Source organism: Vigna unguiculata, chromosome 10 (genome assembly GCF_004118075.2).
Source record: "Vigna unguiculata cultivar IT97K-499-35 chromosome 10, ASM411807v1, whole genome shotgun sequence".
Taxonomy (NCBI): Eukaryota; Viridiplantae; Streptophyta; class Magnoliopsida; order Fabales; family Fabaceae; genus Vigna; species Vigna unguiculata.
Genome location: NC_040288.1, coordinates 31,153,443 through 31,164,797, shown reverse-complemented (window position 1 = coordinate 31,164,797; position 11,355 = coordinate 31,153,443). Strand labels below are relative to the sequence as shown.

The 11,355-nt window shown below is 34.5% G+C and overlaps 4 protein-coding genes and 1 non-coding gene across 5 annotated transcripts; 4 read left to right on the top strand and 1 right to left on the bottom strand.

The window, feature by feature from the left end:
- Positions 1–357: 357 nt before the first annotated feature.
- Positions 358–2,361, top strand: LOC114165849 (40S ribosomal protein S13). Its single transcript, XM_028050456.1, has 5 exons — positions 358–478; positions 602–674; positions 1,280–1,418; positions 1,502–1,688; positions 2,151–2,361. Exons 1-5 carry the CDS (start codon positions 456–458, stop codon positions 2,182–2,184), a joined length of 456 nt encoding a protein of 151 aa, XP_027906257.1. The 5' UTR covers positions 358–455; the 3' UTR covers positions 2,185–2,361.
- A 1,735-nt stretch (positions 2,362–4,096) lies between these two features.
- LOC114165536 (two-component response regulator ARR12-like) lies at positions 4,097–5,275 on the top strand. Its single transcript, XM_028050136.1, has 2 exons — positions 4,097–4,502; positions 4,611–5,275. The coding sequence occupies exons 1-2, from the start codon at positions 4,097–4,099 to the stop codon at positions 5,273–5,275; spliced, it is 1,071 nt and encodes a 356-aa protein (XP_027905937.1).
- A 1,209-nt stretch (positions 5,276–6,484) lies between these two features.
- Positions 6,485–9,201, top strand: LOC114165770 (pentatricopeptide repeat-containing protein At2g45350, chloroplastic). The gene has a single exon (XM_028050340.1). It carries the CDS (start codon positions 6,792–6,794, stop codon positions 8,646–8,648), a length of 1,857 nt encoding a protein of 618 aa, XP_027906141.1. The 5' UTR covers positions 6,485–6,791; the 3' UTR covers positions 8,649–9,201.
- On the top strand, positions 8,786–10,522 carry LOC114165535 (40S ribosomal protein S13-like). The gene is made up of 3 exons (XM_028050135.1): positions 8,786–8,800; positions 8,928–9,042; positions 9,125–10,522. Exons 1-3 carry the CDS (start codon positions 8,786–8,788, stop codon positions 9,310–9,312), a joined length of 318 nt encoding a protein of 105 aa, XP_027905936.1. The 3' UTR covers positions 9,313–10,522.
- TRNAF-GAA lies at positions 10,382–10,454 on the bottom strand. Its single transcript has one exon. It is a non-coding gene; the product is annotated as a tRNA-Phe (tRNA).
- Positions 10,523–11,355: the final 833 nt, after the last annotated feature.

Here is an 11,355-nt window from a genome sequence, read left to right as displayed (position 1 = left end):
AAAAAGGAAAAAAAAGTACACACTAAAAAAATATTCGATTTTGTATAGAGAGTATAGATAGATATTGTCAATGTATAAACACTTTGTTGAAATAGTTGATAAACTAGTAATAAAAAATCATGAAGTAATTAATTTTCAAAATTTATTTTTAAATTTCGCTAAACATAATAATAGGTAAAAAAATAAGTTAACCGTTCTTTGTATGAATTCTTTCCATTAGTTACCCCTAAATTGAACTTCACTGAAAGAAACCTGAATTTGGGCTCTAGGACAAACCCGGGAGAAATAAAAACAACTGGTCCAAGCCCAATTGAATGACGGCCCGATCCAATGAGGTTTACCCTAGTTTTCACTACCTTCATATTCTTAGGGTTTCTACTCATTCATTCTAGTTCTTCGGTGCAGGCGCAGCAGAGAGACAGAGAGAGTGTCGTCCTTCTTCAAACGCGGTCACCATGGGGCGTATGCACAGTCGCGGGTATGTTTTCATGGTCACGTTTTCACGTTAGAGAATACGGAGAAAACAGTTCTATTCATTTTCCTTTTCTCTAACGTTGTTGCTGTTCTAATGTGTTGGTTCGCTGAATGTTTTTGTTTTCAGTAAGGGTATCTCCAGTTCGGCTCTTCCATATAAGAGGACCCCACCTAGCTGGTTGAAGATTTCGTCTCAGGATGTAAGAAATGCACACCCCATTTACTTTCTTTCTTGCTCTTCGGCCTGAATTTGTGTTGATGTTATCTTTCTTCTTAGATGCTTGAAAACTGTGACTGTTAACCTAAATAAATGTTTTTTTATGTGTTTTTGTAATGTGCGTATGTTGTTAGGTATCTATCTTACTTCATTGTGCATGCATATAATTAGGTTCAACGATTCTTCTCTTTTAATTGGAAACTCTGTTGTAATTTTATCTCAAGCAGTTTTGTTGCGATCTGTGCTATTAGGGGAGTTTTGAAAAAAATGTTTGAACTTGTTAATACAAAAAATTGTAAGACATTGGTGAATCCTTGTTCTTGTGTATAATTAGAAAAGAACATTGCTGGAATCAACATTGCTGTATTAATGATGTAAGGGCTCCTGTAAAACTACATGGCAAGTTCAATTGGGTTCTGGACTGTTTTCTAATAAATTTGGGTGTTAACATTCTAGTATTCTAATAAATTTATGAATATGGTTAAAGAGTTCGGATTTGTTTAATTTTTAATGTTTGTTGCTGTGTTAATCATACGGCGGTGCACTTATGGATTATGTTATTTTGTTATGATATTATGAATTTCACAGGTGGAGGAGAACATCTGCAAGTTTGCCAAGAAAGGTCTCACTCCATCCCAAATTGGTGTTATTCTTCGTGACTCTCATGGAATTGCTCAGGTGAAGAGTGTCACTGGAAGCAAGATTCTCCGTATATTGAAAGCCCATGGTATGACCTTTTCCATCATTGGGGGTTATGGTACTGTGTTGCATTTGGAATTGTACAATAAGACTGTCGTTGTCATTTTGTAGGGCTTGCTCCTGAAATTCCTGAGGATTTGTATCACCTGATCAAAAAGGCTGTCTCCATTAGGAAGCACTTGGAGAGGAATAGGAAGGACAAGGATTCTAAATTCAGGTTAATTTTGGTTGAGAGTAGGATTCACCGCCTGGCCCGTTACTACAAGAAGACTAAGAAGCTTCCACCTGTTTGGAAATAGTAAGTCTTCAAATTTATGATAATGGTTGATTTATGAAATAATCTAAACTTTGCCTTTTGATAAATGGTTGTTTTCAGATTTTCTTCATTTTCAGTTTCACTCTTTTGACCAACCCTATTCGCTATGTGATTTTAAATAAGTTTATCACAATCGATTTGTTTAAGTATTTTATCTTTAGAATATTTTTAATGCATGGCGATTTCAATTTTTAAGGATTGCTGGCTCCTCATTATTGGTCAAATTTTCCTGATAGATTCAACATGGATTTATCTTCTGAAACATCATTACTTTGATCAAGAGTTTTTCTGCAGTTATTTATACTTATCACTGTAGATCTTTCATCAATTACGGATTGATTCTATGTTCCTATACCATATTTTCTTGCTTTTATCTGTAGCTATATTAAGTTTCTGTGCTTCTCTCATTATTCCTAATATTTGTTTGTTTTGTCTGAATTGCAGTGAATCCACAACTGCCAGCACCCTTGTGGCTTAGAGTGAACTGTTTTAAGATATGATAGAATTCTTCCATCAATGTACTTTTTGATAAGCAAATTTATTTCTTTCATGTGATTTTCGAGTTTTCAATTCTTGTTAAAACACTTATCCAATGGTAGTTTTGATGATGGATTTTTGTTTTTATTGTTGATTATCGATATGTCGTTTTGGTTTCTATCTCGTAATAATTTAATTTGGAAGTGAACATATTGGTGAAGATTTTTTGTTTGGGTTGATCCAACATGCCATAGTCAATGCTGACCTCTTTTGGCCTAACAGTAACATTCAATTATATCACTTTCAATAATATTTTTTAATTGTTAAATCCAATTTTGTCTCAGTCGCGTTTTAAATAATATAAATTGAACTACATATTGTTATTAATTATTTTTTAAGACTATCTGTTTTAAAATAAAAGAATATGGTATTATAAGCAATGAGTATTGAGCTTTACATTCTCATATATTATAAATTTCAACTATATCTTTAGTTTAATAATAGTTTGGAATTATGCAATTTATAATGGGAATTAAATTTATATTTTGAAATATATAATCTGAAATGTGAAATTATAATTTAAACTGTAGAATTTTGTTTTATATTTTTGGTATTTTAGGTTATAGAATTTGTAATGTAAATTGGAAAGACAATCTGGAATATGTATTGTAATTCACATTCTTATATTCATTTTGAATTATACATCTGAAATATAATTTTACACGTACAAACTGAAATATAAATTACATTTTGGATTGTATGGAAATATAAAATTAATTTAGTATTACGAAATGCTTCTCACGCACGAGTCAATGTCTCTGTTGGATGCGATTACGATGGTGATCGATATACAAAATGCAGAGGCAGTGAGTGAATATCATGCTTCGATAGGCACGAGGTGCATGTAGTGGATATTTGCTGAATAGAGAGGGCGAGAAGGGATAAAATTGTCATTTTATCAAGATCATGGAGGTGCAAGAAGAAAACATGGAGGTACAAGAAAAAATGGTCTAAATGATTTAGTTATAAATTATTTTACTCTAGAATATAATAAACTGATAAAACAGTAAGACACATTATAAGTGATTGAAGACAGGTGAAATAAGGCACTGTATTAAACTATGGTATGGAAGAAGAACTTCATTTGAACGATCAATGATAAATTCGGTATTGTCGGAAGGTTCTAATTAATTTTCTTTTCAATGTATTATATATAATTATATATAATTACTATAAAGTTGATTATTAATTTTGTTTATGTTAAAAAGATTATTTATTTTTATTTATGTTTTAGGATCACAATTGAATCATAATAATTGAACGGTTATACTGTAAAAAAAGTTGCATATTCTAACTTATTGTTATAGTTTTAGGGTAAATTTTTTGGATATATGTATTAGTTGATGGATTTTGGGGGCTTCCAGATTTTTGGTTGACACGTGAAGTGAACAATCCAGTTTCTTATTCTCCTAGTAAATAATCATCATTTCTTCCATCATAACTCTAAATCCTTTTTCCTTCTCTCTTTCTCCATTTTTAGATAAATGAGAACATGCATTCACTTACTTTCACTTGCTTTCTTCCTCTGCATTCTAAGGTGACATTGCAAAGCCATGGCCAAAAATTCTTCTTCTGCAATTCAAATTTAGGATACACTTTTTCAAGTCCCATCAACTCTCATTATTCTTGCCATCGACACTAACTTAACCATTCTTGAATTCATCAAGAAAACATGCAACCAGTACGGTATTCAAGTTTTGGCATACTCTGAATCTCTACCTGCTCTGAATGCATTACAAGAAAGAAAAGGGTGTATTGATTGGATACTCGTGGAGGTTGATATGCCAATCGTTAATGGCTATGAATTTCTAAGTTTTCTCAACAAAGAACAAATTAATGTTCCTCTCATAACGATGTCTTGGGATGATAGTATGGTTTCTATGATGAGGGCGTTCAGACTTGTAGCTCATGATTATTGGATTAAACCTTTGCATGAGATTCGGTTCAAGAGTATGCGCACACACTTTCTGAAGAAATGTGTAAGTGAAGAAGATACGTCGCAGAAGGAAACTGAAACTGATTGCTTAATAAGAAGAATAAGTGATAATTCTGAACCGGCTTCATCAATGGCTCTTAGGAGCAACAACAATAATTTTGAAGAAGACGATGATGTTGATGAATCAATAAATCCACCCTCCACCAAGAAGCCTCGTGTTGTATGGGAAGAAAAACTGCATGGTGCATTTATCAACGCTATCAAACAAATTGGAATTGAAAATGTTGTGCCAAAGAAAATTCTTGAAGCAATGAATGTCCCTGGTTTGGAAAGAGGACATGTTGCTAGTCATTTGCAGAAATACAAAAAATATTTAAAACAGAAGCAACAGAAACAACAACAACAACAAAATGACATGTCTCTTGTTTCAGTGACACAAATAGAGCAACAACAACAACAACAACAGAACGACATGTCTCTTGTTTCAAGGAGACAACAACAATCGCAACAGAATGACATGTCGTGGAACACAGAACCAAGGATGTGTGCAGTTGAAAGAGTTCACTTGCAACCTCTTTCTGCAACTGCAATGACAAATTTTTATCCTGGTTTTACAGGTAACATGGAAGAGGAAGCTTTGGCACATGATCATCATCCTTTAGGAACCGTTGGTAACATTGCCATCACCGAGAATTGTTCAGAAGAACAATCAAGTCCAAATACACAACTGGGTGACAATTTTCATGCAGAGGAAGAAGCTTTGGCACATGATCATAATTTAGCAAGTAACCAGAATTTTCAAGTGGGAACTCTAGATGATGATCCAACTATGCATCATAATCAAATGTATCCAATGTACTTTCAGCCATCTTCCACGATGATTTCTGGAAATCATCAACCTTTTGTCTCACAGAATTGCAACTTTGGTATGAACATGGATCATGTTTCTCAACCAATACAACAAGGTGAAGCCATTGTTAATGAATATAGTACTGGAGATTCCATTTATCGTCCACAGTTTCAAAATGCAGATTTGCCAAGTGGTGCTTTTAGGAGCCAAAATCGCCATATTGATGATAAGTTCTGTCAGCAATGAATCACCACAAGACATTTCGGAGGAAAATGTGTAACTCTTATAACAATATTTCCATGTATATGTCGTGTATAGCATAAGTTTCTTTAAAAGTTGCACTATAATTTTAAAAGCAAATTATATTTAGGGTTTGGAGGCATAGTTTGTAAGATTATATTAGATTGCTCTAATACCATGTTAGAAATGGATTTAAAGCCTAACTCAACCCCACAAAATCGGCTTGTAAGGTGAGGTTTGCACCTCATTTATATATTATGAATTGGCCTTAACTCTAGTCGATATGGGACTTCCAACAAATTTAATATTTTACTTTTTTTTAATATATTTTGAATTATCAAACTCGGTGCTCATAAATAATATATTTTAAAATACAGCAAAAAAGGAACAATATAGAAAAACATAACAGGGAATCCAAATTCTCAATTTTAAATATTGGAACCGATCACAAACCTTCATTTTACTCATAACCGAGCTAGTCCATACAATTTCATAAAATAATAATATATACATATAAACTAATAGCATGATGATATTTTAGAAAGGATTTGCAACCTTTTCGCCACAAGTTATACTCGAGTTCAGACAAACACATGCATTATGTTTTCCAATATTTAAATACTAATCTCCTATTTAATACTATAAATAAACTAAAATATTTTATATAACTTCATTAATTCCTCTAATCTTATTTTAACTTAATTACAATTTTAATTTTGTATATGCACGATCTTAATTATCGTATTTTTTTATTCACGTAAAGAACACTTATTAAGAAGTAAAACGACACAATTATCCTCGTGAAAGAGACATATATTCATGCATTTGCAGACAAAAATTTATAAAGACATTATCATCCTTGTGAAAAGAGAAAGATGTTCGTTCATTCGTGCATTTGCAAGTTGAGTTGCAAAGAGAAATGTAATTTTTTGTGCCTTTCAATGAACCAATCAATTGAAAGACTTTTGGATGAAGTGATACAGTAGAAATATCTTGGCAATGGCACACAAATATCTGTCATTGCAACCAAACAACCAATCACTATCTCAACCAAATGTCTCTGTGCATAACTTGAACTCACACAATGTAGTCTTTGTGTATTCTTTCAAATCTTGGGCCAAAATGAAATCATATATGCTTATGAAACATAGTAATAAACACTTACTAGATCAATATAGAATGGTTTAATGGAATTCAAACTTTCTTACTGAGTTTATTGAGTATTATAAGCCTTTTAAGATAGTTCTCCGTTGTAAACTCATCGAAAAAGAGAGCTAGAAAGTGATAAACACAAAATGGAAAAGGAATGAAGAGTAAGAAATGCATTTCCCTCTTCCATGGAAACAAAGATAACCTTATCCAAATGGGAGGCAATGAGCCACCATAGATTGTTGAAATGAAACTATAAAAGAGATATAGTACTACACATTGCCTTAGCCCAAATTGATGACTCAACATAGCAAGTAATTTTACACTAAAATACACCTTTTATAACCAAAATATCTGAAAGTTTGAGCCATAGATGGTTGTTTGTCTTAGTTCCTCTTCACACCAGCCATGGGCTTCACCCATTCCCACACTCTCGAAATGCACAACTGCAGAACACGTGAACCAACTCCATGCACGCTTCATCACAACAGGGTTGATAAAAAACCCTTCCTTTACCACCAGACTCGTCCTCTCTTTCATTTCCTCACCCCATGAGCCTCTTGTGGAGTTTGCTCGATACGTCTTCTTCAAGCACCATGCTTTTTGCCACCCCCACGACGACCCTTTTCTCTGGAACGCTGTTATCAGGTCACACTCTAATGGGTGTGACCCCAGAAGGGCTCTGGTCCTGCTCCGCTTGATGCTCGAAAATGGGGTGTGTCTGGATGCGTACACGTTTTCCCTGGCTATGAAGGCTTGTGGGAAAGTGGGTTTGGAGAGAGAGGGAATGCAGGTTTGTGGGTTGCTCTTGAAAATGAATTTTGGGTCTGATGTGTTTTTGCAGAATTGTTTGATCGGGTTGTTTGTGAGATGCGGGTGTGTTGAGCTTGCAAGGCAGGTGTTTGACAGAATGCCTGAACGTGATATTGTTTCGTATAACTCGATGATTGGTGGGTATGTGAAGTATGGGGCGGTTGAGCGGGCGCGTGAGTTGTTTGATGGTATGGAGGAGAGGAATTTGATTACTTGGAATTCGATGATTGCAGGGTATGTGAGGTGGGAAGAGGGTCTGGGGTTTGCTTGGAGTTTGTTTGTTAAAATGCTTGAGAGAGACTTGGTTTCGTGGAACACGATGATTGGTGGTTGTGTGAAGCACGGGAGGGTGGAGGATGCTCGGAAGTTGTTTGATGAGATGCCAGAAAGGGATTTGGTGAGTTGGGTTACCATGATAGACGGTTATGCGAAATCGGGTGATGTTCTTGCTGCGAGGAGGTTGTTCGATGAAATGCCAAGGAGAAATGTTATTTCTTGTAATTCGATGATGGCTGGATATGTTCAGAATGGTTGTTGCGTTGAGGCTTTGAAAATATTTCATGATATGAAAAGGGCAGCGAATGTGTTGCCTGATGATACTACTCTGTTGATTGTTCTTACAGCGTTTGCCCAATTAGGACATGTCGAAGATGGCGTTGTGATACACCATTATTTGATGAAGAAGGGATACTCTCTGAATGGTAAGCTTGGTGTTGCTCTAATTGACATGTATTCAAAATGTGGTAGCATTGAGAATGCAGTCTCAGTGTTTGAGAATGTTGAACGAAAATGTGTTGATCATTGGAATGCTTTGATCGGTGGCTTGGCTATTCATGGAATGGGTGAGATGGCTTTTGGTTTTCTCATGGAGATGGGAAGGGTTTCAGTTATTCCCGATGATATAACATTCATTGGAGTATTAAGTGCTTGTAGGCACGCTGGCATGTTGAAGGAGGGAATGATATGTTTTGAGATCATGCAGAAAGTGTACAAGCTTGAACCTAAAGTGCAACACTATGGATGCATGGTGGATATGCTTAGCCGAGCAGGGCATGTTGAAGAAGCCAGGAAACTCATTGAGGAGATGCCTGTTGAACCTAATGATGTGATTTGGAAGGCTTTACTTAGTGCTTGCCAAATCTATGAAAACTTCTCTATAGGAAAGCCTATAGCTCAGCAATTGACTCAGCAATATTCTTGCAGTCCAAGTTCCTATGTGCTCCTGTCAAATATTTATGCCAGTTTGGGCATGTGGGACAATGTAAAGAGGGTTAGGACTGAAATGAAAGAAAGACATTTAAAGAAAATTCCAGGTTGTAGTTGGATTGAACTGGGGGGAACTGTTCACCAGTTCTCTGTACAAGACAGGACACACCCTCATGTTACTGAGATTTATTCTTTGTTAAGTAGTTTGTAAATTCCGATTTTGAAGTTCATCCATGTGATATTGTTTGAGGTGTGAAATGAGGATGAAAAGTAGACTTCTTCTTGGAACAGCCTAGTTTTGTAGATATGCTGTCTATGTAACCATTTATTTATGTTAACAAATTTAGCATGCATATATGGTTAGTCTCCAATCTAAAGACAGAGACAATGAAAAGTTTTTGAAAAGTATACTTTCTAACATAACTCAATAGATGCAATATATGTGGATCATTTAAATGACATGGAATTTAGTCAGGAAATTTGGTATTAGTATTCTGTTATATGTGTTGTTCTGGGGTCAGGTGTTATTCTTCGTGACTCTCATGGAATTGCTCAGGTGAAGAGTGTCACTGGAAGCAAGATTTTTCGTATATTGAAAGCCCATGGTATGACCTTTTCCATCATTGGCGGTTATGGTACTGTGTGGCATTTGGAATTTTACAATAGGAGTATCATTGTCATTTGTAGGGCTTGCTCCTGAAATTCCTGAGGATTTGTATCACCTGATCAAAAAGGCTGTCTCCATTAGGAAGCCCTTGGAGAGGAATAGGAAGGACAAGGATTCTAAATTCAGTTTAATTTTGGTTGAGAGTAGGATTCACCACCTTTCCCGTTACTACAAGAAGACTATGAAGCTTCCACCTGTGTGGAAATAGTAAATATTCAATTTGTATACTCTGTAAAGGCGTAAGCTTTTGCGTTTGATAATGGTTGATTTATGATCTAATTTTTGTCCTTTTGTTAAAGGCCTAGTTTTGATTAATGGTTGTTTTCAGCTTTTCTTCATTTTCATTCTCAACTTGTTGACCAACCCTATTTGCCATGTTTTTCTAAATAAGTTGATCACAATTGATTTGTTTAAGTATTTTATCTTTAGAATATTTTGAATGCATGGTGATTTCAATTGCTAACAAGGATTGCTGGCTCTGCATTATTGGTCAAATTTTCCTGATAGATTCAACAAATGTACCTCCCGAAACATCAATGCTTTGATCAAGAGTTTTTCTGCAGTCATATATACTTGTCACTGTAGATCTGTCATCAATTACGGATTGTGGTGTTCACCTTGATTCTATGTTCCTATTACCATATTTTCTTGCTTTTATCTGCTGCTATATTAAGTTTCTGTGCTTCTCTCTTATTATTCCTAATATTTGTTTGGTTTATCTTAATTGCAGTGAACCTACAACTGCCAGCACCCTTGTGGCTTAGAGTGAAATGTTTTAAGATATGATAGAATTCTTCCATCAATGTACTTTTTGATTAGCCAATTTATTTCTTTCATGTGATTTCGAGTTTTCTATTCTTGTTAGAACACGTATCCAACGGTAGTTTTGATGATGAATTTTCTTTTGAATATTGATTACCGGAATGCCGTTTTGGTTTCTATCTCGTAATAATTTAATTTGAATATCGAATTGATGTTACTTGATATCGTTGGAGGAACAATATTCACTAAGATAACATAACCTTGTCCTTGCAAGAACAATCTTTCGTTGTTGTATCCATGAAAGACACTTGGCCAATGGATTCAGTTTTAAAGTATCAATATATTTCTACCTTGAATATGTAGTGATAAGATGTTTGTAAGTTTCTCTCGCACCATTTCATAAATCCTTGATCCTGGTAATGCTAAATGATAGAACTAGATTGGTGGAAGCTACGAACAGTTTTTCCTATAAAATGATGTATATAGTAGCCAAAAACTGAAAAAATTAGTACAAATGCAGTGAACGTGGATCGAACACGTGACCTTCAGATCTTCAGTCTGACGCTCTCCCAACTGAGCTATCCCCGCAATGGTACGTGCTTTTTTATTGTCCATGATATTTTTAGATAACCAGTTCTCTGTACAAGACAGGACACACCCTCATATTACTGAGATTTATTCTTTGTTAAGTAGTTTGTAAATTCCTATTGTGAAGTTCATCCATGTGATATTGTTTGAGGTGTGAAATGAGGATGAAAAGTAGATTTCTTCTTGGAACAACCTAGTTTTGTAGATATGCTGTTTATGTAACCATTTATTCATGTTAACAAATTTAGCATGCATGTATATAATAACCAAAACAAGTTTATTCCCTGCTCACATCTTTTGTTATTTTGGAAGTTATTAATTATTGTATTTAAAAGAAGTTATGGAAAGTATTTTTGCAGGTGAAATGCTTTAAATGTTTGTGTAATCACTTGTGAACTTCATTTCATCTGAGAGTTGAAAAATGGAACTTGTTTGTAAGGTTTTGATCCAACATGTCATAGTCTTACTACATCGTTTTGATTCAATTACAACTTTTTCAAGTGTAGTTTTTAATTGTCTAATCCTAGCATATCTCAGTAGCATTTTAAATTATGTAAGTTGAAATACATAATTTATAAGAGTGTCTGTTTTAAAATAAAAGAATATGGTATTGTAAGCTACGAGAATTGTGCTGTACGGCTATTGATTTTTATAGATAAATGATTTAGTTATAAACTATTTTGCTTCTGACTATGATAAACTGATAAAACAATGAGACAGATTATAAGTGATTGAAGAGAGATGAATAAGGCACTGTATTAAACTATGGCATGAGATGAAGAACTTCATTTGAACGATGAATGATAAATTAGGTATTGTCAAAAGGTTCATACCTCAACGTTCGTTACTCTGTTAGACCAGCATTACTCAATTCATTCACTGCTCATCATTGCAAAAGTTG

Excerpts from the sequence above, each read along its gene's own strand:
- LOC114165536 (XM_028050136.1), top strand. The coding sequence starts at position 4,097 with ATGTCTTGGGATGATAGTATGGTTTCTATGATGAGGGCGTTCAGACTT. Across the intron at positions 4,503-4,610 it reads TGAAGCAATGAATGTCCCTG|TGACACAAATAGAGCAACAA; the intron begins GTTTGGAAAGAG and ends CTCTTGTTTCAG.
- LOC114165535 (XM_028050135.1), top strand. Across the intron at positions 9,043-9,124 it reads TCGTATATTGAAAGCCCATG|GGCTTGCTCCTGAAATTCCT; the intron begins GTATGACCTTTT and ends TGTCATTTGTAG.
- LOC114165770 (XM_028050340.1), top strand. The coding sequence starts at position 6,792 with ATGGTTGTTTGTCTTAGTTCCTCTTCACACCAGCCATGGGCTTCACCC.
- LOC114165849 (XM_028050456.1), top strand. The coding sequence starts at position 456 with ATGGGGCGTATGCACAGTCGCGG. Across the intron at positions 1,419-1,501 it reads CCGTATATTGAAAGCCCATG|GGCTTGCTCCTGAAATTCCT; the intron begins GTATGACCTTTT and ends GTCATTTTGTAG. Across the intron at positions 1,689-2,150 it reads CTTCCACCTGTTTGGAAATA|TGAATCCACAACTGCCAGCA; the intron begins GTAAGTCTTCAA and ends TCTGAATTGCAG.